The 27,671-nt window shown below is 47.7% G+C and overlaps 2 protein-coding genes across 2 annotated transcripts in view; both read right to left on the bottom strand.

Moving 5' to 3' along the window:
- LOC102067810 (zinc finger and BTB domain-containing protein 40) overlaps positions 1-11,378 on the bottom strand; it is a 52,581-nt gene extending 41,203 nt beyond the window's left edge. Inside the window, 5 exon segments of the mRNA XM_074558359.1 lie at positions 3,269-3,309; positions 3,312-3,407; positions 10,215-10,311; positions 10,392-10,525; positions 11,239-11,378. Of these exon segments, the coding sequence (XP_074414460.1) occupies positions 3,269-3,309; positions 3,312-3,407; positions 10,215-10,266 (189 nt within the window). The 5' untranslated portion in view covers positions 10,267-10,311; positions 10,392-10,525; positions 11,239-11,378.
- LOC141731750 (zinc finger and BTB domain-containing protein 40-like) lies at positions 10,536-13,824 on the bottom strand. The gene is given in 4 exon segments (XM_074558291.1): positions 10,536-11,330; positions 11,332-11,654; positions 11,656-11,865; positions 13,696-13,824. Coding segments are annotated over 4 exon segments (1,083 nt in total). The 3' UTR covers positions 10,536-10,909.
- Between the last annotated feature and the right edge of the window lie 13,847 nt (positions 13,825-27,671).

Genomic DNA, 27,671 nt, shown 5'->3' on the forward strand with positions numbered 1-27,671 from the left:
TCCAAGGTCATCTCCTGTCTTTATTTTTTTCTTGGTCAGACAATATCTGCTGTGATGTCCAGCAGCCTGATGTGCCACAAGCTTCTCCATAGCTCCACAGTACATTTGTGTGTCTGTCAGACATTTCAGCCATTCCCTGAACTTCCTAAAGCTCTTCCTCAAGTTATTCACTCACTCAGGTATATAACCTCTCATATAAGACCTTCTCTCTCACATTCAGGATGCAAACTTCAGACAGTTCCCCTACTTTAAACATAAAAGAAACTAATCCAACAGCTCCTCCTGCGCTCTAATGAGCACCTGAACTCCTTAATTAGTTTCTCTCATTTCTAAAGATCCGTCCTTTTATAGACCAAACTCTGCTAGTGAACCTGCTGAGGTATTTTCCTCTTTAATTCACACTGACCTGCCTCTAGATCCCTTAGTCTGAAGTCCTCTTCTGAGAAAACACAGGAAGAGGTACAAGAGCAGCATCCTTCAGGGAGCTCCTGCAGTAACCTACCACTGCTCCCAAGCAGAAGAAATGTCCTTGGCAGTGGGAGATGCAGCAATGACATTTTAAGACTTATTTTGACACCACCAGGTGAGACAATTAGAAAACGGCCCCCAGTTCTGCTTGCAATAGGATTTTTCCATTCCCAGTGTAACTAGTTAAAATTCCTGCAGTGGCAAACAACCTGCTTGCACTATCCCTAATACCTGTCTGAGCTCTGAAGCAGCTTGGTTTGAGCATCAAGGTCTGCAGGCACTGGAGTCAAAAGGGAGAGAAACCACATAGCTCAGAATACCCAGTTGCCTTCTAGAAGACAGCCTAAACAGAAGGAAAAGGCTGATGTTTCTACTACCTACTCTGATTTTCTGGGTTCAGTGCTGTATTGTGGAATGATCACTGAACTCTGAAACAAACTAAGCGGTGTGATGCACCATGCAGGAGAAGTTACCCACTCTGTATCTGCTTCATTTCTCTTAAGTGATAACCTGTATCCAAATCCTCTGTCCCTTCCCAATTACAGAAACACCAAAAAAGCCACAGAAGTTAAGCACTCAAAAAACAGAAAGGCTAAATTCAAAAGTTACCCAGAAAAAACAGAGATTTACAAAGATGTTTCACAAAATATCATGTACTGGTTTTCCAGCAAAGAAAATCAAACTTGCTCCATTGCACAGCTCGGACCAAGTACAGAAAGAATCCTGTTGCCATGAAAAAAGGCTGTTCCATGAGAAACTCTATTTGTCTTGCTGAATAAGTGTGTAGCTAATGACACAGTGATAGTGAGAAGAAAAAGGAAAGCCTCATCTTTATGAACCTCTGGAGAACTAGACCCCATCCCTGCCAGCCCAGAGCTCCAGTGCAACAGTGGATAAACCAGATAAGACAAAACCTTCAGGGGTGGCTGCTAATTCCATGTTTGCTTTCCCAGTCCTACATCTGAGACACTGGGGATTCCACTTGCATACATGCCATGGGCCCATTATTTTTATCAGTTTAACTTCTGGAATAATTAAACACTTTCCCACTTGTCTGGGGAAGAAGGGGTGGAATTAAACAAATAAACCCCCCAAGGTCAATCTACGCTTGGCCATTTCTGTCTTGTTTTCTTGTGCTGCAGCAGGACAGAGCTCTGCCCACAGCCTCACTGGAGTGCTTCCCAAACAGATCTGTCATTTCATGGAAACTGTGGACTGAAACAAGAGCATGAAGGGATCCCATAGAGAGGAGCAGGATTTCATATTTGGAGCAGGGTTTGGGGGCTCTGTAGCAAACGGAGCAGACAGTGACTGGTGAGAAGGAAAAGAAACGCTGCTCCTCCACCAAACGAAGCAGGAGCTCGGCAGTACATGATGATGCAGTTACAGGCTGTATCCTATTCCCAAGAAGCAGAATTATGATTGCAGAATGGTTTTGGTTTACTCTTGGGGTGTTGTGTTTAGTTTTTTCAATGTGAAGGGAGAAAAAGAATTGCTGGATTTTAACCACTTAATTCTATGAAGACAAAGAGAAGTGAGCAGGGAAAAAGTGAAGCCTTTAAAAGAAAGGCTGCACTGCAACAGGAACAGGCATATATGAAGATCCTAATCTCCCCACTGCCGATGAAGCTTCAGCTCCAGGCCCCCAACACGGGTCTCTGCTGACAGCCACAATGCCCTAGCAGATGCCAACTCCTTTGCTATACTTACACCCTGCTCTCTCTTCCAACATCTCCATTCCAGATTCAGCTGTGTGCTTTCAGAGGCAAAAATTCATCAGACACCAGTCACATCCCAGTCATACCCCAGCCCACAAAGACAGGACAGATGCCTCTGTTGGCAATACCTTTTTAGGTACCCTATTCCAATCTGTGCCTGTTCTCAGGAATTCTCCATGCTGGATGTGGTGAGGGACCATGAGACCTTAATTGAGGGGCTTATGAGCTGGGCCGAAGTTCCCAGCCCACCTGTTGTGGCTCTGGTCAGGCTTACTCAGACAGAAAGCAGAGATCATTCATGCCACTGAGCACAAGTTTCCACTTACTATAATCCTGTGTCAGGGGAGCTGAATGATGTGACAAACTAGGACAGGAGGTCAAGCTGCATCCTGATCACAGCTTGTGAGGGCACCCTGTAATTTCCAGCTGCACAGGGTACAGCTAGCTCCCCTCAAAGGCAAAGGAAAGCAGGTTATAAACAGCATTTTGTCCTTTATGACTTCTGCAAATCAGCATACAGAGTGCAGTTGCTTACAGAAAAGGAAAGCAACAGTCCTCCCCACCAACTGCTGCCTGCAGCACATAAGAAATAAAACCAAATTATTTAGTAGATGCTCTAGTAGATGTTACAGGCAACTGTGTGATAAGAGTTGCAAAAATGACAGAAAGGTGGGAGACAGCTGAAAGGGAAGCTGATGACCAGGAACTGACAAGCAGGTAGCAGAGAGGTGGTTAGTTGTTCTGGTCAAACTCCCCTACACAACCTTGTCCTTGCTCCCAAAAAGGCTTTTTCAGGGCATGAGGAGTACTAGGTACCTCCTCTGGCCCAGGCTCCCCTTGCAGGGGTAGTCTGACACTCATCCTGCTCTCCAGGTTGCCTTCACTGCTCAGTTGTCACTATTCCCACAGTCCAGCACAGAAGGACCTGAGAACACACACGTGCAGTCCATGCTGTGCAGAAGGCAGGGAGAAGTGCCAGGTGAGGCTTGCCCATCATTTGGTAAACTATGTGTATGATGCTACCTTGAAGACACACACAGCCCACCCTGTCCACACAGTTTGCCTATTTCAGATTTTTTTACCTGCTTCTCTGAGGCAGTCAGGAATCCTGCTTCTGTCTCCAAAACTCTCTGATGGGGCTCAGCTGTGCCACGTTCTGGATCAGCTCCTCCCTGCAGCACAGCAAGAGAGCGGTCAGCGTCTCTTCATCAGCTATGCTCTCTGGGGGGAAAAAGATTCAGAAACACAAGAGAAGAAATAAGTCTGTCTGAAGAAACTGACAGGTTCCTGAAGCAAGGGAGACTTTCTGAAAGATCTAAGTGAATAGCAAAGCTCATCCCAAGCACAAGCAGCAGAGGAAAATCACTTTACTATTCTCTTTAAACTCTGTGAAAGGAAAATGTCTCATTTATCTAACAGAGCACAAAGCCATAAAGCAAGCTGGAAGTTAACACCAGGTTTGCAAGGCCACTGTTTTGTGTCAAACTCAAGTAAAAAAGAAGTTTTCAACCCCAACCCTCAGCTGTACTCACACTGGCTGCCAGCCATCAATCCAGCCCTCCAGGCAGCAGTGGGGAGAGCCCTGCACAGCTACACCTCCTGCTACAGGCAGAAATGCTCCAGGATCTTGGCCAGCACATAATAAACCTCCCACATCCAGATACAGGGTTTCTCTGTAATGTTACCTCCTCACTTTCACAATTTCCTACCTGCTTGGGTGTTACCTGCACCCAATTTGCTACCTGGTTACTGTGGGGCTTCTGCACTGCCCTGTTCCCTCTCCAGCAAAGCCACCCTCAGCTCAGGATTTATGTCTTGACACAGCTTCAGAAAAGACACAAGGGTCTGAGTGTCCAGGGGCTGAGAATCCCAAGTGTCACTATCCTGGGTGTGAGCATCCTTAACTTTGCCCAGCAGCTTCCTGAACACTGAATGATCCTCTGCCTTGGCCAGAGCAACCAGAGCCTACAGCAGAACAGAAATGCAGGAAGATTTAGAGAGCAGAGTCAACTACCCTATACAGACTGACACAACAGGCAGAACCCTGGAGTCTAGGTCAGGGGACAAAAAATTAAACAGAACAAAAAAATAACCACACACACATACCACTGAATGCAAACTCTGGCCTGTGGCCACTCACCCTGGGAACCAGGGCAACAAGCCCTGCTGCCAGCCCTTATCCATATAGCAAATCCCATAAACTGGAGCTGGTTCCAGCACCAAACGTTTCTTCATGTCCAACTAGCCAAAGACCACGAAGTGTAAAAGACCTGATAAAGCATGAATTTAACACTGCTACTTTGGAAGGCAAAGCTAGGACAGAAAGCAGAGACCATTTCAAGCGGAACGTTCAGGAATCTCCATTCTCAACCACAATGGAATTCTGTCTCCTAGAGAAAACTCTGGAGAGGAGGCACATAAACTCTGAGTGCTGTGGGTTCTCAGCACACCTGGCAACCAAACCCAGAGCTCCAAAATCTACTTCAGTGACCTGAAACAGCAATCAGAGGGAGATGTGCTTGTACAGCTATGGAAATAAAAGGCAGAGAAATAAGCTGAAACTCTTACTCCCATTTCCCCAGAGTCCTTTAATGCTGTAAATATTGCCCCTGAAGACTCATGCTCCCCAACTCTCCAGGAGAGATGCCAGCCTTTCGGAGCAGGCAGCCTTTATTGGAGACTCCAGGGATTCGATAAAGGTACCTTTGAAGTGGGAAGTTCAGCTCCACTCCAGGGAGAATGGCCATTTTCTGCTGTCATTGTCATTTTTTATTCAGATGATAAAAAGCCTGTATGCAACTGCTTGTGGCCACACCAGCCGGTGGGCTGGCTTTTCCTAGCAGGTGTAAATGGTCACACATTAGGGCAGTGTGGCAGTGCAATGACCTATTGCAACGACTCCGCAGAGGGGAAACTGCAGCAGCCCCAGCTCTGCCCACACACAGCAGCTTGCCTGCCTGCCAAACAGAGTGTGGACGTGAAGGGCTCTGGTGTAAAGAAAACACAGATGTGCTGAAGAACAAACGTAAAGGTATTTTTTAAATGCAACATTAATTTGTAATGAGACTTGATAACCAGATCATGTTTGTTCTCAAGGTTTGCTTGCCTAGCCCCTTCCAGATCAAAATGAGCATGTAAAACACAAAGTATCTCCGCTCTCACCACCTTAAAGGTTTTCATATCCTGCCAAATCCATGTTTGCACTAATATGGATGAAAAGTAACTTGCATTGTTGCAATATATTTTTCAATTTTAGGGATGTTTAATTAAACTCAGCACAGCATTGCTACCCTGAGCTCCAGGTAACATCCCTTCCTCAGCACATGGATTTGGTTAATAGAAATGAGTTTTCAGTAACTGAAATATTCTGCTGTTTATAGGTTCTTGCCAGAAGACATTTCCTTAGACAAGTTGCTCAGTGGGAACAACAGCCTTTTAGCATTGTTGTGAAAGAGCACACAGTATACTTCAGACTTACATCAAAGCACGAACAATTCCCAAAGATCCTGGGGAAAAAATGGAGAAATACTGATACCAGCAGGAATCCCAGCTTCCACTTAGTCATAATGTGCCTCCACATTACAGCCTGATCCACCAGGCTTTCACTGCCTGGGACACTGCAAAACTCTTCAGGGCCAAGTTGGCACAAATTAGTAAACATCCATCTTCCACTTGGGAGGAAGAGACTGCCTTCTGCACCAGGAAAATGCATCACCAAGACCTGGCTTAAGCATCGTCAGAGCTGTGCCACCAAACAGATTCCATGGCACTCCAGAGGTTTGGTCCCCATTGGGGATAGCAGTTCTGGTGGCCAAAACACTCCCACCTCAGCACCATGGAACACATCACACACCATGGAACAGCCTTCCCAGCTCATCTCCAACATGCCCATGACCCCAGCAGCCCCATGGCAAGCTCTGAACAGCTTAACCTCTGCAGGTTAAAGATCCAGGAGGTAGGTCTCCTGTCTCCATAGCATCTCCACACTTCCATGTTTTTCCAGAGATCTCAACCACATGTGCAAATAATGTACACCCCCCCTGAGCAATGTGCAATGGCCCATAACTGAGACTAAAGAGGGATGTGAGGAGAGAGGGAGGGCATGCAGCAGTCATTAGCCCAGCTGGCCATTAACTCTTGTCTGCAGGTGGGTGAGCACAGTTATGGCTTTTCATGCCTTATCCATGCTCCTGCTCCCACCATGAGAGCACATCCCAGCAAAAAGCCACTTTATTGACTATTTCTGAGTGATCTCCTTCAAACATCAGCTTTAGAGTGAATGCAAGCATCCAGAGGATGGTGGGTAGGGATCTGCAAGAGACAGATTAGGAAGCACCAGCTCAGGGTGGCAAAAAAAGCTGACTCCCTTCAGAGCTGAGGGACACTCAGGTACACTGCAGGAGGTCAGGCACTGTGGGGAAACTTCCATAGCCATAATCATCACTCCTCTGTAAATGCACACTGCTTTGGGTTTTGATGTAGAGGTGGTGATGAAAATATAAAAAAGCGATTGGAAATCTGCAGGGTTAGGGACTGTTTCACTGCTGGCTCTTCCGTGGCGCCACAGTTATCCAACCTTTGGAAGTTGAGCAGCCCTGTTCCATAGGCTGCTGCTGCTGCTCACAGTGTCAGCAGCGTGGACAACCTCAGGACTGGCTCCACACACCTCACCCTCAGAGGGCTGTGACCCTGCCATTAAGTCAGTCAACCATCAATCAACTATTGTATTGTGCATACAATAATCAGAGAAAAACTATGTTCATGTTTTTCCTTCAGAAACCTAAAGGGATTTTTTTTTTCAAGCCTGCATCTGTACATGACTCATTAGGGAGATCCCAGGAAGGCTCTGTGGAAAACACTGACCCCCTGCTTGATCCACACAACAAGAACAAAAGCTGAGCCCAAACTTCTACAAAAATTTACCAGAACACAGGAAAAAAAGTTCTCTAGCTCTGCCACCATGAAAAAACCACCAAATCATCACAAGCTCTTTCCCCTAATCAGAATGCAGAAGGTAACAGGAAACTTCTTTCTTCTGCCTCATCCAGAAATCTCTGCAGCTGCAAATGAAGGGCGACAATGACTGGACAGGCCCACAGGCAATGGAAATGATCCACAAACACAGTGACATTTATTCTACCTGGGAGAATCAACGCTCCCCCTCTTCATCTAAACCTGGTAGTAGAGGGAACAAATGAGCTGTGCAATAATTTGAATTGAGTTTCTCTAAGAGAGCACAGGAAGATAAGACTTGACATCAGCAAAGCTCTTCTACGCTTCCCTAAATTACTGCAATTTCAGTCTTGTTCTCGTTTCCAAGCAGGTTTCATCCAAGCCAAAACCAAATTAGATAGGAATAGTTTATGTGAAATATACAGAGAAACTATAAAACAGAAACAACCCCAAAAATCACATCTCCCTAAACTGAAAAGCAATTCATCTGCATTTTTCAGTCTGGGGAGCAGAACAGAATATCAAACTCAGAGAGAAGCAATAGTTCTCACCAAAGCCAGCCCACACCACAAACTTTGTTGGGGAAAAACCTCACAACCAAAGGAGTCTCCACTGGAGGTAGGAGGAAATAGGCAGGAACAGTAGAGGGGAGCAGACCAGAGTGCTGCACAGAACAAGATATCATGCAGGGATGAGTTCACCAGCAAAGGAAAATAAATAGAGAGGCATCCAAGGCCAAATTCCACTAAAACCACAGAATCAGGACAGCCTTAGTGCCAATAGGCAGTCTGACAAAACTCCCCTAAAATTCTGTGCTGCCCAGGCTTTACTGCCCAAAATAACTGGTGCTTTCCTAGAGGTCAGCTGCTTCCAAAAGGCTCCCAAGAGAATACTCCCACGGAATGGGAGATCTCCCCTGCAGGAGGGCAAGCACACCCAGCAAAGAATGCCTTCGACACAGAAACAGCGTCTCACCGGCTTCCAGACACACTTTTACTTGCCCCAAGGCACTCAGACTTCAAACAAATGACTAGCAAAAGAATACAAAGAAAGGGAGGGGGGAAAAAAATGAGAGAAGAAAAATCCATTGACATCTACCCCTGGCACAACCTCAGCCTGAGTTACACATCCCAGTTCAGCTCTTTGGAGCTGAACTTGCACTTCAAGCATGACTTTAAAAATACACTGCTGTGGTTTCCCCCAAAGGAAACACCGGGCTCTTGTGGGGAAAAGCTGCTCTGTGCGCTGGAAACAGACTCAGTGCTAAGGTCCACAGGTCCTGCTGGTCCCAGAGGGAAGCTCAGAGAGGGACAGGTCTGGCTGAGCCCTTGCTTATAACAGGCTGCAGCCTGTTCTCCCACTGCCCTGAGGCTGACACTTCATGCTTGTCACAGCTGAAAAGTGATTTTTCAGGAAGCCTTAAAGAAAATCCATTTTTCATTTATTCAGCACTTATTTATAGCTGCAGAAAAATTGTCCAGCTACCACTCTGCAGTCAGACACCCAAACTGGCTCTGAGCTCCACAACCTCTCCCTCGGCTCCTGCTGTAACAGCTCATTTGAGAGCACAAAAGGCCAGGAATGTAAACCTTCCCTAATGGATCTGAAGTGGTGAAGGAACACGAAACGGCAGCGACAGCAAAGCAATAGCAAGCAGGGCTGTTGTGCAGTGCAGAAGCTGCAGCACACCTGCCTGGGCACTCCGCCAGCACAGCTCTGCCCTGGCACCAGCAGAAAGGGGAGGCAGGAACAGGGCCAGCTGGCATGGGGGCATGGAGCTGCCAGATCCCTTCTGGCAGCACTGATCCACAGCACCCACCCCAGTTCGGCTCCATTTGTAAAAGTGCACAACAGGTAAAACCCTAAACCTGATACACTTATCTGATCATGGTGAAAAACAAACATACCAAAATCTAATCCTTCTCTGAGAAGGCACTCAGAGGTGCTTGTCTGCCCAGCTGAGCTTGTGCTTGCTACTACAAATATGGATTAGGACCCACACCTCTCACCTAAAGCCCCTAAAATGTTATATTCCACAACATCAGGAGAGCCAGCTGCTTAGGGAACACGAGATTCCCTTCATGAACATTTAAGGGCTCAGCAGAAAACAATCCTGCACTCCCCAACTCAAGGGAATTCTCCTCCCTGCTGTCACAAGTTTGGGCTTTTTTTCTAATAAAGATGTGGTCTTGGGCTTTTATAAGCAGAATGCCACAATGGTAAAAACATATCATGTCCTGTGATCACACACTGCTACTGGAGGGACTTGAATCCAGACAGCTTCCAGCCAGCAACCACATGGGAACCCAGAGAGCATGGCAACCCCCAGCCTACAGAACAGCACTGTTCCAAAGGCTGAATAACCAGCGAACCATGGTAAAGTGAAACAGGAATACTTTTTCCCCTTCAGAAAGGCGTGCAGGACAGCTCATGCAGCTTGGTATTAAAACGCACTACCAGAAATGGCTGGGTTGAGAACAGCAAGCACAGTCCCATCCTTGCTCTACACTGGCCACAGCTTTTCTGCAGCCCCTGCCACTGCATAGCAGTGTGCAGCCAGCACGAGTGCCCCCCTAGACTCACCACAACCATTCACAAGCTCTGTGTCCTCCTGCTCCACTGTCACACCAGTACAGACATCACATTCTGCTTCTGTGTTGCCCTCGAGCTGGGGCAATGAGTGGCATCTGGCTACCACAGCTCAGAGCCCAGAGAACCCCTCAGCATACACCCAGCTCAGTTAACCCCTCCAACAAGAATCAAGCAGGGTTTACCAACTCTGACTGCTCTTAAATCAGCACGCTGGCAGGAGAAGCACCATGGGGCAGTTCCCAGCTCCCCCTGTCACACCCTGTCCCACTCCTCCCTCAGCAGCTCTGCCGTGCAGAGTGAAACAGATGCTTTAAAGCAAGACAGTGCTGAGGGCTCAGGAAATCTATTTTAGGATCTCATATGTCAGCCATTTACAAGTCGATACAATTCCTGAAGCATATGACAAAAACAGGAGAAGAGAAATCTGTGCTGGAGCTCTCCTACAACACAAGGATGTCTTCAGGGCAGGACATACTTCTTTACCTGCATGCCTCAGCAACTTGCATTTACAGATGCTTCTCTCAGGTGCGCACATGTTGTCCTTCAAACAACCAGGCAGCAGTTCCCATGAAACAATTTCCTAAACAAGGCACAAAATATTACAGCCCTTCGCAGGGTGAAGAAAAAACTTGCATGATTTATGGAAGTAAACACACCTACCTCCTTTTGAGAGGCATCAATTTCTCTGCACTCTTGGAGTCTTTTCAGCACAGCCTGGGCATCAGAAAGAGTCTCAGAGAAAACATTTTCAGATCAAACAAAGAAATCCTTTTTACAGCTTTTGCTCTCTGCTGCTGTGCGAGAGAAACAAGATTAGTTATTTGCTAATTGAATGGATTCGCAGAAAGCATTATGTGATTGAAAGGCATCAGTTTGCAACCAGCAAATTGGCTATAAAAGGAAAACTGTGACTTATAAATCCCTTCTGAAGACATGACAAAGCCTGGAGGGAAAACCAACAGTTTATTTAACACCAGTTATAAATGGAACATTTATTTTAAACCCAGTACAGCCTCTGTTTTCCTCCCATCCTGAATAGGAGTTTAAAGGATAAGGTAGCATTAGCAAGCAACTCTGTTCACTTGCTGTTAGACAGATTGTCTAATCAGCCCTATGTCCTGCAGTAACACAGATCCCACTGTGTGGCAATCACGTCTGGCCAATACAAGTTTTGCTCACTACAGCTCTGGCAAAACAATGAGCATGAAGCAACTACAAAAGTCAAAGAAAAAAAATCTCTGCAGAACAGGATATGTTGCTGTAGCTCCCAACCCAGGACAAACTAAAAATATTAAACAGAGAGTAAAAATTACCCCAAAACAGGCAAATGTGAGCCAACGTGTTGCAAATAAGAGGTGATGGTGTGTCCAGACCCATGACATCTCACTTAAATCCCTCGATCGCCCTTTCCCCTCTGGCAGCTCAGCAAGCTCCTGTTCCATACAGCCACTCCACTCAGGCTGGTCAGGGCCAGAGCCTGAATCCTCCCAGAGGGACCTGGACTCACTTGGCATTGTGTCCTGATGAACCCAGGTGTGATTCACAGTAAGCTCCTAGCCAGGAGGAGAAGCACCTGCTTCCATTTCTGCTTCTACAGGGTAAAGGAGAAACTCTCTGAATGAGGATGATGAATGCTCTTTCTTCATCAGGTCTTCCAGACTGGGGCAGGTAATTAGCTTCAGCTTGGTTTCCAGATGAATCTTCTTCCTGGCTGAAGATTCCTTTTACTACCTGGTCCTGAGCAGAACAACTTATGAGATCCCTGAGGAGGTTTTTGCAACTAACAGCCACATCAAACATCTGCAGACTATCTGCCACAGAGATTACTTTGGTGAAATTGTGTTTCCTCAGTGAGAGTTTGCCATTGTACATAATCTCAAGTAAGAGTGGAAACTCCTAAGGTGTTACCACAGAAGCATCAATTGGAGATGGTATCTGTGCTGTCCAACACGGATTTAAACAGCAGGCTGGCAAGAGCCAAAACCATTTTGAGCATTCTAAAATGCACATTCCCAATGAAGATGGTGCAGTCACAGAAGGACTGCTCCTTGCAGAGAGTGTACAACCAGGGCAGCAACTCCAGCCATATCTGGGGAGCTCCTACTGGCCTCCTCTTGCCTTGGCCTCCACACTGCTTTTACAAAGCTCAAATAATGAAAAGGAAATGGATCCTGGTAGCATTTCTCTCTACAAAACAGAAAGAAAGAGTAAGAAAATTACTTTTCATTTTACACATTTTAGTAGTTTACAATGCTTCAATTCTTTGGTTACGGCAAGATCCTCATTCTGAACTCACACTCCTCAAATTCAGCAACTTACTCTGACACATGAAGAGTCTAGATAGTGTTCAGACCTAAATGAGCAGATATGGACTGAGTACTGAGTCCCAGGAGCTATAAAAAAGGAGTAGAGCCTCTCTGATGTGCCATACATCTCATGGAGGTGTGAGTGCCCATCAGAGCAGGCACTGCAGTGCCAGGCTGTGCCTGCAGCCAGGGGCTGGAGCTGATGTTGAATTCAGCAGCTGGTTTCTGAAAGGGCAGGCAGGGAAGCTGTTGTGGTGCGTGTCAGACCGCCAGTGTTCCCTGACCCAGCTGGCAGTGGAGCGGCTGGAGACGGGCTGGCAACAACACCCCCAGGGATCTGTGGGGCATGTGGGGAAACCCTCTGGTCCCGGGAGCTCAACGATGGTGTGGTCAAGTGGCACAGCAACAAGGAAGGGACAGGTACAGCTGAAATGCCAAAACTGAAGATATTTATTAAATAAATAAAAGGGCGTAAACATGGGTGCAAAACAAAACATAAAGGGGCTGCTTCAGAAGACATCGAAGTGAGGCCAACATGCATATGTATAGTCTCTCATAGAATGTAGTCTCTCAGAATGTTCTAGAAGCCTTCTGGCCAGTCATGGGCTGCTGATCTGCATGGCCACTACCAACTGGTCCTAGAGTCCTTTGCAAGTCCTTTTCTCCTCACCATAAGCTGCTTGGATGTCATCAGTTGTGGTTTCTTCCTTCTTGAGGCCTGATGTTGGGTTGTGGCTGTGTGGCCAGTCCCTCGCCCATCCCTTCCAGGACAAACTTGCACAACTCCCCCCTCTTCTTTCATTTAAAATGAAAAGTATAACAGTCGTATTTGAACTAAAATGACACTCTACTTAATGGACTTTATAATCAATTTAACTAAATTGAGAACAAAAATACATAGAATACTGTAAATAAAGTTTAACAGGTGAACCCACTAAACAGGTGGGTTCATGCTGCAAAGTTAAATAAATAAACAAATGCGTCAACTGGCCTAACTCCGAGGGTCACCCACATAACTAAACAGGAAATAACAGCAATCTCTGCAACATGAATTATAACGAAAATCAGGAACTGCCAATTAAATATAGTAGGAAAGTGGGGGTAGGGTTGAGGGCTGACGGAAAGTGGTTAGGGTAGAATGGCCAATCTCCCCTCCTTTTCTGTCCCCTACCCAGGACAGCATGGCCACAAAAAAGGAGGGGAGATGGCAGATTCCATCTCCCATTCTGTTCTCAGGGTCAGTGGGTTCAGGGACATGGGGGGCATAATGCAAAAACCAGGAAAGGAAGTCTGTTAAATATTGCACAATCAAAACTAAAATTTAAATGATTACCTTATTGAAATGAAAAATAATCTCTCAGCATCACGACCACGTAACAAAACAACAACACAATAAATGCATCTCAAAAGAAATCAATTAAATTTAAGAAAAATTCTAGAGGGGAGTGGGGATTGATTATTTTTATCTTAAAATGTTGATGTAATGGTTTTAGGGTCTTCTTTGGCAGCTTTTAAATGAAAGCAAGACTTAAAATTGAAAGCTTACATCCCCTCTCTTCTCTGCTGATCCTCACAAAACCTCGCTCCCGAGTACCAAAGCCCGCGGTGTTCTTGGGCCTCACACTGGTCATCTCTCTGAGCTGTCCTCAGTACCCCACGTTTGCTGGGGGGCTGGTGCTCTCCAGTGCCCCACGTTGGGTGCCTGCATCCTCCAGCACGCGTTGCAGCCCGTCTCCAGCCACTCTGCTGCCAGCCGGGTCAGAGAGATCACTGGCGGTCGGACACATGCCGCAATAGGAAGCAGGGCATGAACACCTGTTCAGACCACAGAGGAGAATCTGGGGTGTTAGTTTGAACCTGCAAAGCACTAAGGGATTTGGGACCAGTTCATTTTCTTCCCCAAAGCACTGGTAAGATGAGCAGGGCCATGTGAACATTAGAGACAGGACTCTGCTTGCAGCCCAGGGCCTTCAGCATCCCCTTCTCAGCACACCATGGTCTCAGCTCATTGATTTATGAACCTCTTCCTCTAAAATGTAATTTTTGGTAGAAGTCCATAAACCTAATCCCATCTACCAAAGCCTCTCTTTAACCTCTATGCCTTCCCACCCCACTGCAGGAAGGAGGACAGATAGGACATCTGCTAACAGAATTTTTATCATTGGGTCATCTGGAGTTTTTATCTAAGATAGACAAGATAAAGATATTACTGCCTTGTCTACACACTAGGATGCCTAACAGTGGCATGTTAGGCAAAAGGGAACAGTATGAGCAATAGAGAAAGAGCACTTGGATGGACACGAATTACATGATCTTCAACGTTTAACATCTTTGCACTCAGCTTCCTGATTTCTTGCAGATAACAGGACTAGTATAGCCATTCACCAGGGTACGAGCTTTAACAGCCAATGGACATACACCAATCTCAAAGCTCTGCCTCGCATGAAATCAGGCTCAGAGGATCTCCCACCTTGTACCAAATCACATCATAAGCAGATGCTGGGTGCAGGCTGAGCTGACATCTCACTTCTTGAAGGCACCAACTCCTCTGGAGCTCAGCTTTTGAGCTGTTCACAGGCAGGCAGGACCCCAGCTGTCCTTCTGCATAGCACTGCCTTTGGTGGCTATGGAAAGACAGAGAATAGAAGAATAGAAGAGAGTAAAGACATCACCTCATCCCAGAGATACAGAAGGCTGAACAACAATGTTGGTAGATACCAGAAATGCAGGAGAGCTCTCCTGTGTAGCCAAGAGCTCCCTCAGGCTTTAAAGATGAAGTGCTATGAAACTTGTTTTTCAAGCACCAGAAGATCACGGATGGTTTTGACATCACCTCAATGCAGAGGTGTTATGCTCCTCAGTACTTCTGAAGCAAGAGCACAGGGATGGTGAGTCCTTCTCTGTAAGGCAGAAAACACTGTGGGGGCTGATAGCCCACCCTCCTGCCCCACCCCGCCCCAACAAGCCAGAGCTTCTTCAGGCACATCACTGCCAAAGGCTGGCTGATCTGCAGCTCATCTTTCCAAGCACCAGATCCACCCCCTGCCCCATGCACAGGGCCAACCACCTGTACTTCCAGTCGATCCAACATGCAGGCTCTGCTCTCCTCCCACACCATTTTAAACCACAAGGAACCAAGCTGCCATCAGCAGCGTTGCTGCTGGTCGTGGGAGAAGAGACAAACCCGATTCTTTTGCCAGACTCCATGTAATAGCAGTTTTATTCCACCCACTCCTTCCTCAGAGGATTTCAACTGGAAGTCCTTCAGCTGAGTTGAAATTGAGTCTGCTGGTTAAATAATAATAGCAACGGCTCTGCCTACAAAATGATAAGCAGGAGAAATCGATGTCCTGGAAGAGACGTCTGCTCATTTTGCCATGAACAGCCTCCTGCATGAAACTTACTGCTTGCACCGTGGCAAGCTGGAGGAAGCAGCAGCACCGTCTGCTCCCTCTATTCCTGGCAGGAATATAGAAGACATATTTGCTCATGAGAGCTCAAAACAGTGAAGCTCTAAGCAGCCTACCAGCATGTCCCCTTCTTCATTACAGCAACTCAGAACACTGGAAAATGAGTCCTGAGTAATTAGCACAGACATGTTTGTTTAAATACATTTTATTTCTTTATTTATAGGAACCCAAACCATCCAGTACCATCAAAGAGAACAGGCATTTATAACAAGGGGTGTTGGCCAAGACCAGCCCCAAGGCATTTGCACCTTATCCAGAAGACCCAAGAGCCAGAGGGGACCACCAGCAGCAATCTGATTGCTCATCCATCAGTGCATCACAGATTTCCAGGCTCAGTAACTTCAGTTTGACTAATGTCTCTCTTCCAGTAAGAAGCCCAGTCATGACAACTGGTTTTTAAGTGGAGTATCCCCTACCATCACACAGTTAAATTTTGTGTGACTATGTCTCCCAGCCATCTTCTAGGTTACTTTTGGGAGATTTGGCTGGGGAACTGGGCAGGACTGGGAATCTCTCTCTGAGAGCAGGTAACTGGTACGTCAGCAGCGATGAGTGCTGACAGAGCCTGCACTGTCGTCCTCTGCCTTCCTTCCACTGGTAGGAAAAAGCCAATTGTCACTTTTTCAGCTTAAAGCTGCTTCTCTGACTCCTCTTGGGAGTCAGCCCCACTGGGGACTTCAAACTTAAGGTAAAACATGGCTTAAGCAGACTGTTCCTGGGTTGTCTCACACATTAGCCACATGATAACTGCCCTCCTCCAAAACACCACTCACTGGAATCAGATGGGGGACAAAGGAGACAGGGCATTTGCCCAATGGAGCTGCACAACAGGCCTTGCAGAATTAATCCTTTGAGGGGACATCTTAAGTCTCATTCCTGTCAGCTTTCCAGGGGAAGCACCAAGGTGGCTTAGGAGTTTTCCTTCCACTGACTTCCAATGAAGTGGAAGGAAAACTCATCAATCCATTTAAGCCAAATTTTCAACAGTGCCTACAATTTCTAAGGCTTTCCTTGACAACATGTTGATAAATATCCCCTTGACACCCTTAAGCAACAGTTGTCATCTACAACTGCTCTCAGGACACCCACTTCAGCAAAGACGACCCTTTTCCTTCTGAACCACAGAAGTACTGGAGGTCCAGAACGTGTTTGCAGAAAACATCACCCTCTACTGTCCAGTTTCAGCTCTTTATGCCCTTTTTCCACTTATTTCTGTTGTCCCACACCTCCACAGTTTGAGGCTATCATGTTGTTTTCTTTAAACTACATTAGAACTGGAAAAAGATCTCTCAATAGCAATGACCTTTCTTTCTTGGGGGAAGTTGAAGGAAGAATGAAAGAGGAAATTCTATCCAAAACTGAATAGTGTGCCCAAATTAAAACACTTCTCTTCATTATTCATATAATTACTTGCATCTAGATCCAACAGATTCAAAAGCCATGCACATCACCAGGTTCATCAAAAGATAATTGAAATTTAGGACCAAGCACTTTAGCCATCAGACTACAGAGACAGGTGCTCCAAAGGTGCACGGATGAGACCATCCCTCCCTCACAGTTTCTGCTGCCACTTTACCCACACCTTCAGAACATCCATCACAAGGCACAGAAAGAGTTGTAATGCCTCTAAAGTTTAAGCAAAAGGGTTCTGTATATCCCTTGCTATATAATTAAGGACTTTTACAAGGTGTGGTCAACACAGCTGCTGTCATTAGTAACAACAAAAGCTCTTCCTGTATTCATCTCAGTGACTAGCTTGAGGATGTATTCTATGCCTGAAATTTTCACCAGAGATGCACATGGAGTAGGCTTTTTGTAGCTTAAAAAAAAAAAAAAAGAAAGAAAGAAAAAAGAAGGTTAAAGACCCAACACCTATTGCCTCACTGCCAAATGGTGAGGCTGTCCAAGCATACTAGCTCTGTGTGGCACAGACCCACAGCCTACTGCTCTGCTGCAGCCATGCAGAGACAGGGAACCTGCAGTGCTCACATGGATAATGAAGCTATATAAAATCATCCTGCACACCCAGTGCAAAACTATAAGACAGGGAGTCCTATGCAAGATCTAAAGAGCTAAAACTAAGAAGGCAGGGGGAAAAAGTGGACAGAAAGAGATAAGCAAAATGGAAGTATCCAGCTTTTCTGTCGGAGCTGATCAGAGGGGCTTACAGGAGCACTCCCACAACCCTCCTGTTCCCCACACTCAGCTCTCTGCTTGGGGAGCTAAAATCCGAAGTGGTCGTTGCAGGAGAGTGGTTGCCAGCCCAGGAAGGCTCCCTGCCTGGTGAGAAGAACTCACCACATTCCAGCCCATTTGCACTCAATCAAAGGCTCATTTCACAATCCTCACGGAAATCAGTGAACGAAGTAGGATAGAAAGCTGGGATACATCTCTTGTGTTGCTCAGGCCTGCAGTCCCTTGGGAATGACAGCGGCCTCTGAGTGAGGGGGCAATGTTCTATTTTTAGCTCTGGGGAGTTAAGAGCAGAGACAGCCTTAAATCACAATCTGAATACTTTCTGCGGCTGTTTACCAGTTTCCTGTTTTCTTGTTACCAAGATGATGATCTTACACTGAAGGTTATTGGAAAGCCAGAAAATCAAGGACTGCAATTCAATTTTCTTACCTCTCCCACAAAAGTAATTCAGCCTTTGAAGTGCTGGAAGAGGCTGAGGGGTCATTACTTGTCTCTGGGGTGCTCCAAAGGGGCAGAGCAGGCAGCTCACCCAGAGGATAATGTGAAATCCAGCACAAGGAACCAGGGCACACCAATTTGTTTTTCAATCTATTTTGATGCAGTTCAGAGCATCAGTGCAGACTAGTAACAGAGGAAAATAAGCAACACTTTGACTAAATTCAGCCCTCCACAGTCTCTAAAGGCAGCAGAATATACCACTCAAACCCCACACATTTTGGTTGTCTGTCTGCACTGATGCTCTGAATAGAAATACAATAGATCAAAAAACAAACAGCTCTGCTTCAACTCTTAAAGGCAAGTTTTCTTCAAACCAAGAGCTGCCCCAAAAAGCAAGCAAAATCATGCAGTGGGAAACCTGCACAAACCCAAAGAAACCGCCAGTTTGCTCCAGTCACTGCTCAGCCATGGATCACCGTGCCCAAGAACACCAAAAGTGCTAACTATATTTTGCAGGTTTTCTTAACATCCTCAAAAAACAAAAGCTGGGCATCTGAACTGCTTTCTGTAAGGTAGTTTTACATCTCAGATGATGGTGTGTTGCAATTGCTTTGTGACTTAAAAAACAAAGTTTTTGACCAGTTTTTTGTGACCCATTTTGGATCAGCAGAAGTACAGGAGCCATTTGTTCCCACAGCCCAGGGCAGACATGGCTCTCCATCACCCCTAAGGTGCCTTGATGCAAAGGCCTTTAAAATTATACTTCTCAGGCATGGTTACCCCAAAATGGATCTGATTCCCTCAGACTTCTTTGTAAGCACACAGAATTACTGGGAGCTGAGTCTATCAAGATACCTGGACTTCCACCACTGCCACCTCCTGCATCAGGCTGTGAGAGAGGCACCTCCTCAGCCCCAAAACTCCACTAAGACAAAAGGACTTTCAACAACTCTTCAAACATGAGTGCAGCTGCTCCAAAACAGCAGAGGAAGATGTAGCATTGTGAAAGCCAAGTAGGGTTTGCCCACAAAGCCAACATGCCTCCTCCATCTCCTGGAATAATTTTTTAACTGCTGAGCTGATTTTTGAGGGATAACATGGATACTTTGGGCACCTTCTTTAAGTGGTATGTCCAGGCAGTTACAATATAGTGGAAAGAGAGAAAACAAGAGGTGACTAAGTAGGGCACGGAGGCTGGGAAAGGACCTATCTGTTCTGGTCCATACTTCAATAGGTTGTTCCTGCACCATTCTGTCTTTGAACCAGAGTGTAAACTCAAATTCCTCTTCCAACACAAGACACTTGGCATATCTTAACCAGAACCCTGCAGAAACCTTCTGCCTATATGCTATGTATAGCCCATAAATCAGGTGTGTCAGGCCTCCTGACCAGCACAGTAGAGGAAACTGCCCCCAAGCCTCACCTCACTGCAGCTTCTCCCTCTGCATGGAGGTGGCTCCTGGTCAGGACCCCCCACAGCACCTCTGTAACATATCTCACCTGGCCTGGGACAGGGACAGCCCTGAGGCTCTCTTCTGCCTGCTCCCCTGCAGCAGCTCAATCGAGCTGGAGATCACAGAGGAAACCAAATGAGACTCCTCATTCTTTTGGTCTAGTGAAGAACTGTTCCTTTGTCTCTTGATGGGTCAGTCTTGATGGATCATCTCAAAGAACAGATGTGATTAGTGGTCCAAAGCAAGGAGAGGAATCTACTGTGACCAAATAATAAGATAAACTCCTCCCATGCATATCTTTAAAAAACTTCCTGGAGGGTCACAGCTGCCTAAGCAGGGGCACAACCCTAATGCACAGGTAATATATCACCTTTGGAGGGTAATGGAACCCAGCAGACAGGCTTTGGCTGACTGGTAGAGACAAAATTTCAGAGGAAACAACTTTTATGTGTAGGTTTCAAAAGGAAAGGCCCCTGCCACAAGGCAACCATGGCAGAAGGGACACGGGGAGTGTTTAAAATGAGAAGGACGGCGTTTTATGGGCACTCGAGGAGCTCCTACAAGGTTGACTTCGATTTAACATGGCTGGAGTGTGGGGGTTCCCGCACCCGGCCAGGCTGAAGACAGAGGCATCCTTCGGCCCCCCTCAACACCCTCATCCGCCTGAGAGGCTCCGTAGGGGCTGGTCCCTCTCTGCCGGGTGGGGGAGCCACCCACCCACCCGTCCCGTCCCGTCCCCCGGCACCCCGGCATGAGGCGAACCGCCCCATCCCCGCCGCGGCTCTGGCACCGAGGCGGGGCAGCGAGCGGTGGCTGCAGCCGGGACAGCCAGGCGGCGTCAGGGGGGAGCCGAGCCGCCCCGACCCCCCGGTGCCGAGCGGGCGCGGCCGGCTCCGCCATGGTTTTACCTTTACTATGCACGGCGCGGCGGACACGGCGGGCAGGGGCGGCAGCGGGAACAGTAAAGCTTTAACAACAAAGCTTTAACAACAGCCGTCCCTGTCCAGCCCGCTCCCCCCTCGCGGCGCCGCCATCTTAGGGCCGCGGCAGCGCCTCTCGCCGCCTCCGTCCTGCTGTCTTCCAGTCGAATTTTATGTCCCCTGGCTGAATTTTCTCATCTTTTGTAACGTGACTGATGTAGTCAGATAGCTTCTACAACAGAGGTTGCTTAATGGAGAATGTAACACTTTGTTTCGAGCATTGCGCAAGGTCACATCACCTAAATTAAATATGCATTAGGTAGGCGGAGAATATGTGTTAGACAGGCAGGTTCGTGTGAATGTTACTGCATAAAAGATACAGCTTTTCGCCCCTCTGTGTACGTGATTTGTGGAAACCTCCACCTTACACCATGTGCAGATCAAACGATGTCTCCTTTCTGAACTAGACGGTGTGTCTGTGTTTTGGGAGCTCCTTAAACCGGTAACACTGGCACCCCGTCCCCGGGCAGCCCTGAGGGACTCACTGGCTAAGGTGACTGCTGTCGCACCCCCACCTCGTGCCCGCACGACTCTGCAGCCGTCGGATTCTGGAAGGGGCTGCCCAAGGAGGCGGTGGAGTCACTGTTTCTGGAGCTATTTAAGGGAACACTGGACATCGTGCTTAGTGTCATGGTCTAGTTGACAAGGTGGTGTTAGATCATAGATTGGACTCAGTCTCTGAAGCATGTGATTCTGTAATAAAACATCACCTTCCTGTGTTAGAGCGGAGGTTCATTCCCTGAGGGAGGTGGTAGTCGTGACCGGGTGCAGGCTGTGGGCAAGCAGCCAGCAGTGAGGGGCGTGTGGGGCTGAGGTGGCAGGAGGCATGTCTACCTCAGGGTCACCTGCCCTTGGCCTGGCCAAGGGAATGCTTGGGCAGTGCTGGACCTTCCAGCACACACTCTGAATGTACTTTGGGGTGCTGGCTGTAGGACATGGGGAAGGTGGACACAGCCCTGGCTGTTGGTCCTGATCTGCTTTATTACCTGCTTGCCCAGTTTCCAGCCTTTGGCTCCCTCTGCATGCTGCAGGCACAGCTCCCTGTGCCTTCCTGGCAGCATCTCACCATGGAGTGCTGGGGAGGACACCTGAGGCACCAGGGTCACCTGGGGCAGCAGGTCTAGAATTGGGGTACTGAAGGGTGTGTGTGTCGCACGCAGGGACCCTGGGGTGTGTAGCTGCCCCTAGGATATGCAGATAGCTAAGAAGCTCCCCGATGTTGAATGCTTGCCCATGTTTTGTGCATGTCAGCCGTGTGTCAGTCTGTGTACAACAGGATGCAGGGTAGGACCCAGCTGTTCTCATAGCCCATGTGCCGGCATCCTGCTCTTGGGGTGGGGTGACAAGACCCTGATCCATATTTCTGTCAAAGCAGGGATGCTCCTTGTTCCTTCCCAAGACCCCAGTCTATATTTCTGCCATAGCAGGGGTGCTCCTTGTTCCTCCCCAAGACCCCAGCCTGTATTTCTGCCAGAGGTACTCCTTGTTCCTCTCTGAGACCCCTATCTGTATTTCTACCGTTGCAGGAGAGCTTCTTGCTCCTCCCGGAGACTTGCTGTGTTTCTGTTCCCTGTCCCTCTGTCGGTAACCTGACCCAGCCCGTGACTCACAAAGGGCCTCCGACGGCATTTTTTTCAGCAGCTCTGAGAGCTTCCAGATGGCCCCAGTGAGTGGGACAGGCTCTGCTACCAGCAGCCAGTGCAGCGAAGGTCACCGAGTGTTCCCGGTGGCCTTACTAAGCCACAACTGCATGGGGACCGTGCCCTGGCCGGCTCAGAGAGACCCCCTCTCCCGTGTGCTAAAGATGAGCAGGCATTCTCTGCTCTCTGTATGGTTGCACACCTGAAAGCTGCTGGTCCCTCTCTGCTCAGCTCTAACAGAGCTCTGGGGGAGTTTTATCTGACTCGTGTCATTGGAGAAGCAGAAAGATTTTGGCTGAAATGTGTATGAAAAATAAAAAAACCCCAACCCCTGCTATCTCACCAGGCAGTAGCAAGGTAGTTTCCATTCACATTCCCAGGCCTGAAAGGGCGTTATGTGCTCTATCTATTGATAGATTGCAGAGGAGAGCAAATGAACGGACTCATTTGCATAAATAAGTGTTAATTGCAAGATAAGCGTGCAGACGTGTGAAGAGTGATATCCTGGTCTGTGTGTGACCTTGTGACCAGCAGCAGGCAGGCAGTAGGGCCTAGGACTGTGGGTCCTGGCAATTCCAAGCCCTGTCCTCAGGAAAGAAGATGAAATCCTGAGGCTGGCATATAGTCAAGCAGGTCAGCTTGCAGACAAATGGGTATTAATTAGAAACCCACAATTTCATGATGAGACCTGTTCTGCGGCCTCTGTGCTCTTCCAGGGAAATGCCTCTTGGTGACCCTGTCAGGTGAGAGTGGCACAGCAGCTATTCTGCTGTTACAATAGAATCACAGCAGCAAGTTTCAAGGTCACTTTTGATGAATGCAACAAAAGCAGGACATGCTGTTTTCTTGTGGAGGTGTGGAGAGAGGTTCATGGGGACCTGCTCAGATTATGGTCCTTTGCCAGTCTCCTGCATTGAGTTGTCTTTACTACAGCTGTCAATTGCTGCTCCACGAGTTTTCTCCTGAGTGCTCCTATTCTATGTATTGAAGAGATCCCTGTGAGAGATCTGAACCCAGATGTGGTTTTTTTTATCCCCAGGCTGGTGATCAAAGCAAGGTGATACCTTGAAGTCACTAGTGATATCACAGCAAGGTGATAGCTTGAGAAGTCACCAGTGGCTCTTGCTCTATGGCTGCTGAAAGCAGCTGACCTGGAGATGACACCCCAGCTGTGAGAATGACTTGCTCCAGGCTGCTGGGGGAGAGGCTGGCATTTGCCAAAGAGCATTGATGAGATGAAGAGCAGTGACTGCTACGATGGAAGCGGCATTGCATCACTGTCAGATCTACACTTGCTGCAGGGCCTCTCATGCTGTGTGAGGCACACTGAGCCACAGCAGATCAGGAACTCTGTGTTGCAGTAGATGCTTTCTCTGCAGAAGCAAGACTTTTCCTGCAAGGCCATCCTTGATGTCAGAGTCCTGATGTCTCTGATACCTTGAGAATTGTTTCTTATGCAAGCAACTTGCTGCTCTGGCACTGAAATGGGTGAGGTTTTCACTACAGGTTTGTGAGCCTGCCTGTCTGGCATTGTGATACTACTTCCTACAAGCACCTGGAGCAGGCATGTGTGGGAACAGCTTGTTGCTCAAATTAGAGAAAAGATGAGAGTCCCTGCTCAGATCAAGACAATGCAGCAAAAGGTCATAAAGAGGTGGCTCTTTGCTCAAACCAGCTCTGGAACTGAAATTGGTGTTTGTTGGTTGGTGTCTGTGATTCACAGGGGCCTAATGGGATGACAGCAGCCTGCTGGAAGAGCACCTGTGGTCTTCTGCCTTGGAGGGGATGGATGATGATGTGTGAAGTTGACAGGACAGTGACAGGATGAGCAGCGATGGAAGAGAACACACATGCCTTCACAGAAGCCACACAGACTATTCTCTAAAGGCTGGGGTAAGGTGCTCAGAGGCACCATGACACTCTGGCTACAGGCACAAAAACAGACTCCAATGTTCCTGTCTCGTCTCCCTGTTTCTGTGCCCTCTGCTGCTTAACTCAATGGGATTTGTGTCCATGCCATGTAAATCAAACTTATGCCATAATCCAGAAGTCTCCCTAAATATGAAAAAGGGTGAGGAAGCAGGGGACCTGAAGAGGTTCCCAGTGCAGCTTTGTCAATTGCCGGCACAGTAACATTCAGTTGTCCCTTGAAAACATCTTAGTTCTTGTACAGCAAGTCCTGGTGAGTGGACCTGTACCATTGAGTGCTTCCTTTCCCCAAAGTGTAGGACTGCAGGACAAAGCTCTACCAGGTGACTCTCCAAGGAACCCACAGGGAAAGACTTGAGCAAGGTGAGCTGGTTTTGAGTTCAGCATCCTGCAAGGAATCACGGTGTCCCCCACAAAGGAGTGCAGGTGACCATGTACCATGTCTCCAGCTACCATTCTCACAGGCAGAAGTGTCACAGATCCAAACAGACCTTATCTCCTGTTCCTTGAAAGAGCCCGTCTTGCTGAGACACCCAGCTCACTGAAGAAGTGAGAACAGCCCTGCATAGCTCTGCCAAAACAGCCTCCACACAGCTTGGAAAGCTCACGGCAGGGGAGTCAGATGGGGTGAAACCCAACCTCCCCTCTGGAGCTGGGACATTGAGATGCCTTCCTCTCCTCTCTAGAGGTCGTGTCTTCTGAAGGAATGGATCCAGGAGGTCTGGCTGGGTGGGATCACTCCAGTGGCCAAATTCAAACTCTGCTGTTTCCACAAGCTTGTGACATGTGCATCTTTTCCAGGCAACACAGACATTAAATCTGTTTCTCATGCTCTTGGAGCATCTCTTGGTGACAGATGGGCTATCAGCACAGATCTGCCCATTCGAGGAAAAGAAGTAGGAAAAGACACAGACATTTCACCGTAGCTCAGGCAGGGACAGCGGTCAGCCACGCTTGAGGTCATGCAACTACATCTCTCCCCTTCACGTTCATTAGTCTCCTCTGCGCTGCAGCCTGGGTGGTAGGAAGCTGCATCCCTGGCTTGCGGCTTCTCCTTTGAGCACTTGAGGGCACTGTTGGAGTTTGGAAAGAGGCAGATTCCTGGGGTGAGAGATTTGTTTCGTGATGTACCATGCAGAGACACATCAGTTTTGTGACTTCTGTTCTCAGGGGTTTGTAGCTTTGGCCTGAATGCTCCATCTTGGGCAAAACCTTTCACAGAAAATATCAAGTCATGTGGACTTCTTTTATCTTCTTTTTTTTCTGTACATATTTCTCCCATCTTTTTAACCCTAAGCTTTCTCTCATGAGGGTCAGATCTCAGGGAAAAGGCTGGGCTGCACAATGAGTTCTTGAGGGGAAGCAGAGAGTTTGATCGCATGGAATTATACTTCACCTGCACAGAAGGTTTGATTTTCAAAAGCATAGTTGATAAAAGGACCTGCCGCCTGTCCATGTGTGAACACAAATCTCCTCTCTCCTGGTGCCGGTCTCCATGAAAGGCAGCAACACAGGCTGTGCTGGGGGTCAGGGCTGCACTGGCTCTGAAGGGTTTCATACAGCTCTCTGCTGGGAGCCTGTGCCAGAATAATTATTTACATGTGCTGGCATAAAGGAATTGCTAATGGAGCGGAACACCATGCTCGACCCCTTCGAGTTGTCCCAGAGGACACACTCAGAGTTACCAAGCAAAGCACACTCTCCAAGTACCAAACCAGATTTCCTTCCACCACAGTCCTCCTCCTTCCTGCCACTGGAGCAGCTGGTTCATGGCAGAGGAGTTTCTGCCCCCCTTTGCACCATCCTCTTGCCTTTGCCAGCACATTCCAGGCTTGCACTCAGAGACTGTGTTGCCCTGTTATTCTATCTAAATTGCCGTCAAAACTGGGTTGGATGGTGTCTTAGGGAAGGGAAGTCCCTGCTCCCATTAAGAAGCAGAGTCTGTATATGGGTTTGAAATATTTCACTTCAGTATTTCTCCAGGCAAAGTGAAGTTTCCCTGAAGAGATGGACTGCTGGCACCCAGACTGACTTTGTAATGCCTTCTTGCAGTTCCTGGTCCATCAACTACCTTGGATTTTGATTTGATTACTTTTTATTGCAGTGCTTCCGAGAGAGAGCATCTCCATGGCATTTGCCATTCCTGCTTCTTTCTGTGGGGAAAGAAGTCATATGTCCAGCTTCCCATGGGGTGCTGAACTGTGTTCACTCTGTTGCTGAGTGTGGTGGTCCAGTTTAAGCAGAACATCAGGCTTTGAGTTGAGATCAGGCTTTCTAAAGGCCATCATCTACTTCTCCACCAGATTCTGATTTCTGTGGCCTCTAGAAAGTCTAGTTCCCAGGCTCTGTGGTTGCTGTTGCAGCTATCACATATCAGTGGTCCATTACTAAATGCGATCAGGTTTCTTCCAGTCTTTCCACAGACAGGTTGGAGTTTCAGGAGGTTGCAGAGATTTCTTTCAGGATGGGGCACAGCACTTGTCTTCAGCTAAGCATCAATATCCAGCCCTGGCACCACTCCAGGCATGCCTTCATCCTCCACTCAGCATGCTTAGGCATCCGTCCATGATGTCAGCTCTCTAGTCCCCTGCTAGTAGTGCCTGGCCTCTTTTAAGCAAAATCCCACCTTAAATGTGGCACTGAGTTCACCTGTTACCTGCTACTGGCAGCTGTTGATACCTGTCACATTGATTTTTTTGTGATCTTCCCAACCTTGCTGTGAATTTTTGTCCTGCCTCAGTACCCGTGTCTGTTGGGATCTTTGGAATATCCCTTGGGCCTCTCCTGCCAGCCACACCATTACTATCCCAAGCTAACAGACTGAAGATCCATCTGTGTGTGGTGAAAGGGATGTCCAGCTCAACTTGAACTCTTTCCTCTTTCCAAGACTTCTCACAAGGGGCTTCATGGTGAGCAGGGATGGCTCAGCATCTGTGCTACAATGAGCTGGGCAGTTCTCCCCTGCCAGAGGCTGCAGTCAACAGCTCCTGTTCTGTGTGAGCACAACCTCCCTTCTCTCTGTCGCTGCTGTTAGTAGAGCAGCAAACTCCCAGCTTGGCAGGATCCCTGCTCCAAGGTCTGCAAGCTGCAGACTTAGACTGCCCTGGGCATTGAGCATGTGCACTTCTTCCACTGCTCTATTCCCTTTGCAGGCCCTTGCTGCTGCAGAACTCCCTGCTTCAGAACCAAGTATCTATTTCTTCTCCCGTGCCTTGGCTTTAGGTAAAAAGCAGTATCTCCGTACACTCATTTTTTCTGGTGACAGCCCCCATCAACACCTCTCTCAGCTGTTCTAGTGCTTCAAACACCATTCCTGGACTGAAGAATCTGTTGTTCCAGAAATCATATCCCCATTTAGATAATAAAGTGTTTTCATTTTCCTGCCTTTGCTCTGGGTGGCCAGCTCTTCTCACAGCCGGTGTTTCGTTCCATGCATGTGCCTGGGTTTGTCTGTGATCCAGCATCCCTGGTGGTCTGGGTCCCTATGTGTTGTTCATTTGCTTTGTTTCTAGGTGCTGATTTGTTTT

The sequence above is a fragment of the Zonotrichia albicollis genome, chromosome 25 (genome assembly GCF_047830755.1).
Source record: "Zonotrichia albicollis isolate bZonAlb1 chromosome 25, bZonAlb1.hap1, whole genome shotgun sequence".
NCBI lineage: Eukaryota > Metazoa > Chordata > Aves > Passeriformes > Passerellidae > Zonotrichia > Zonotrichia albicollis.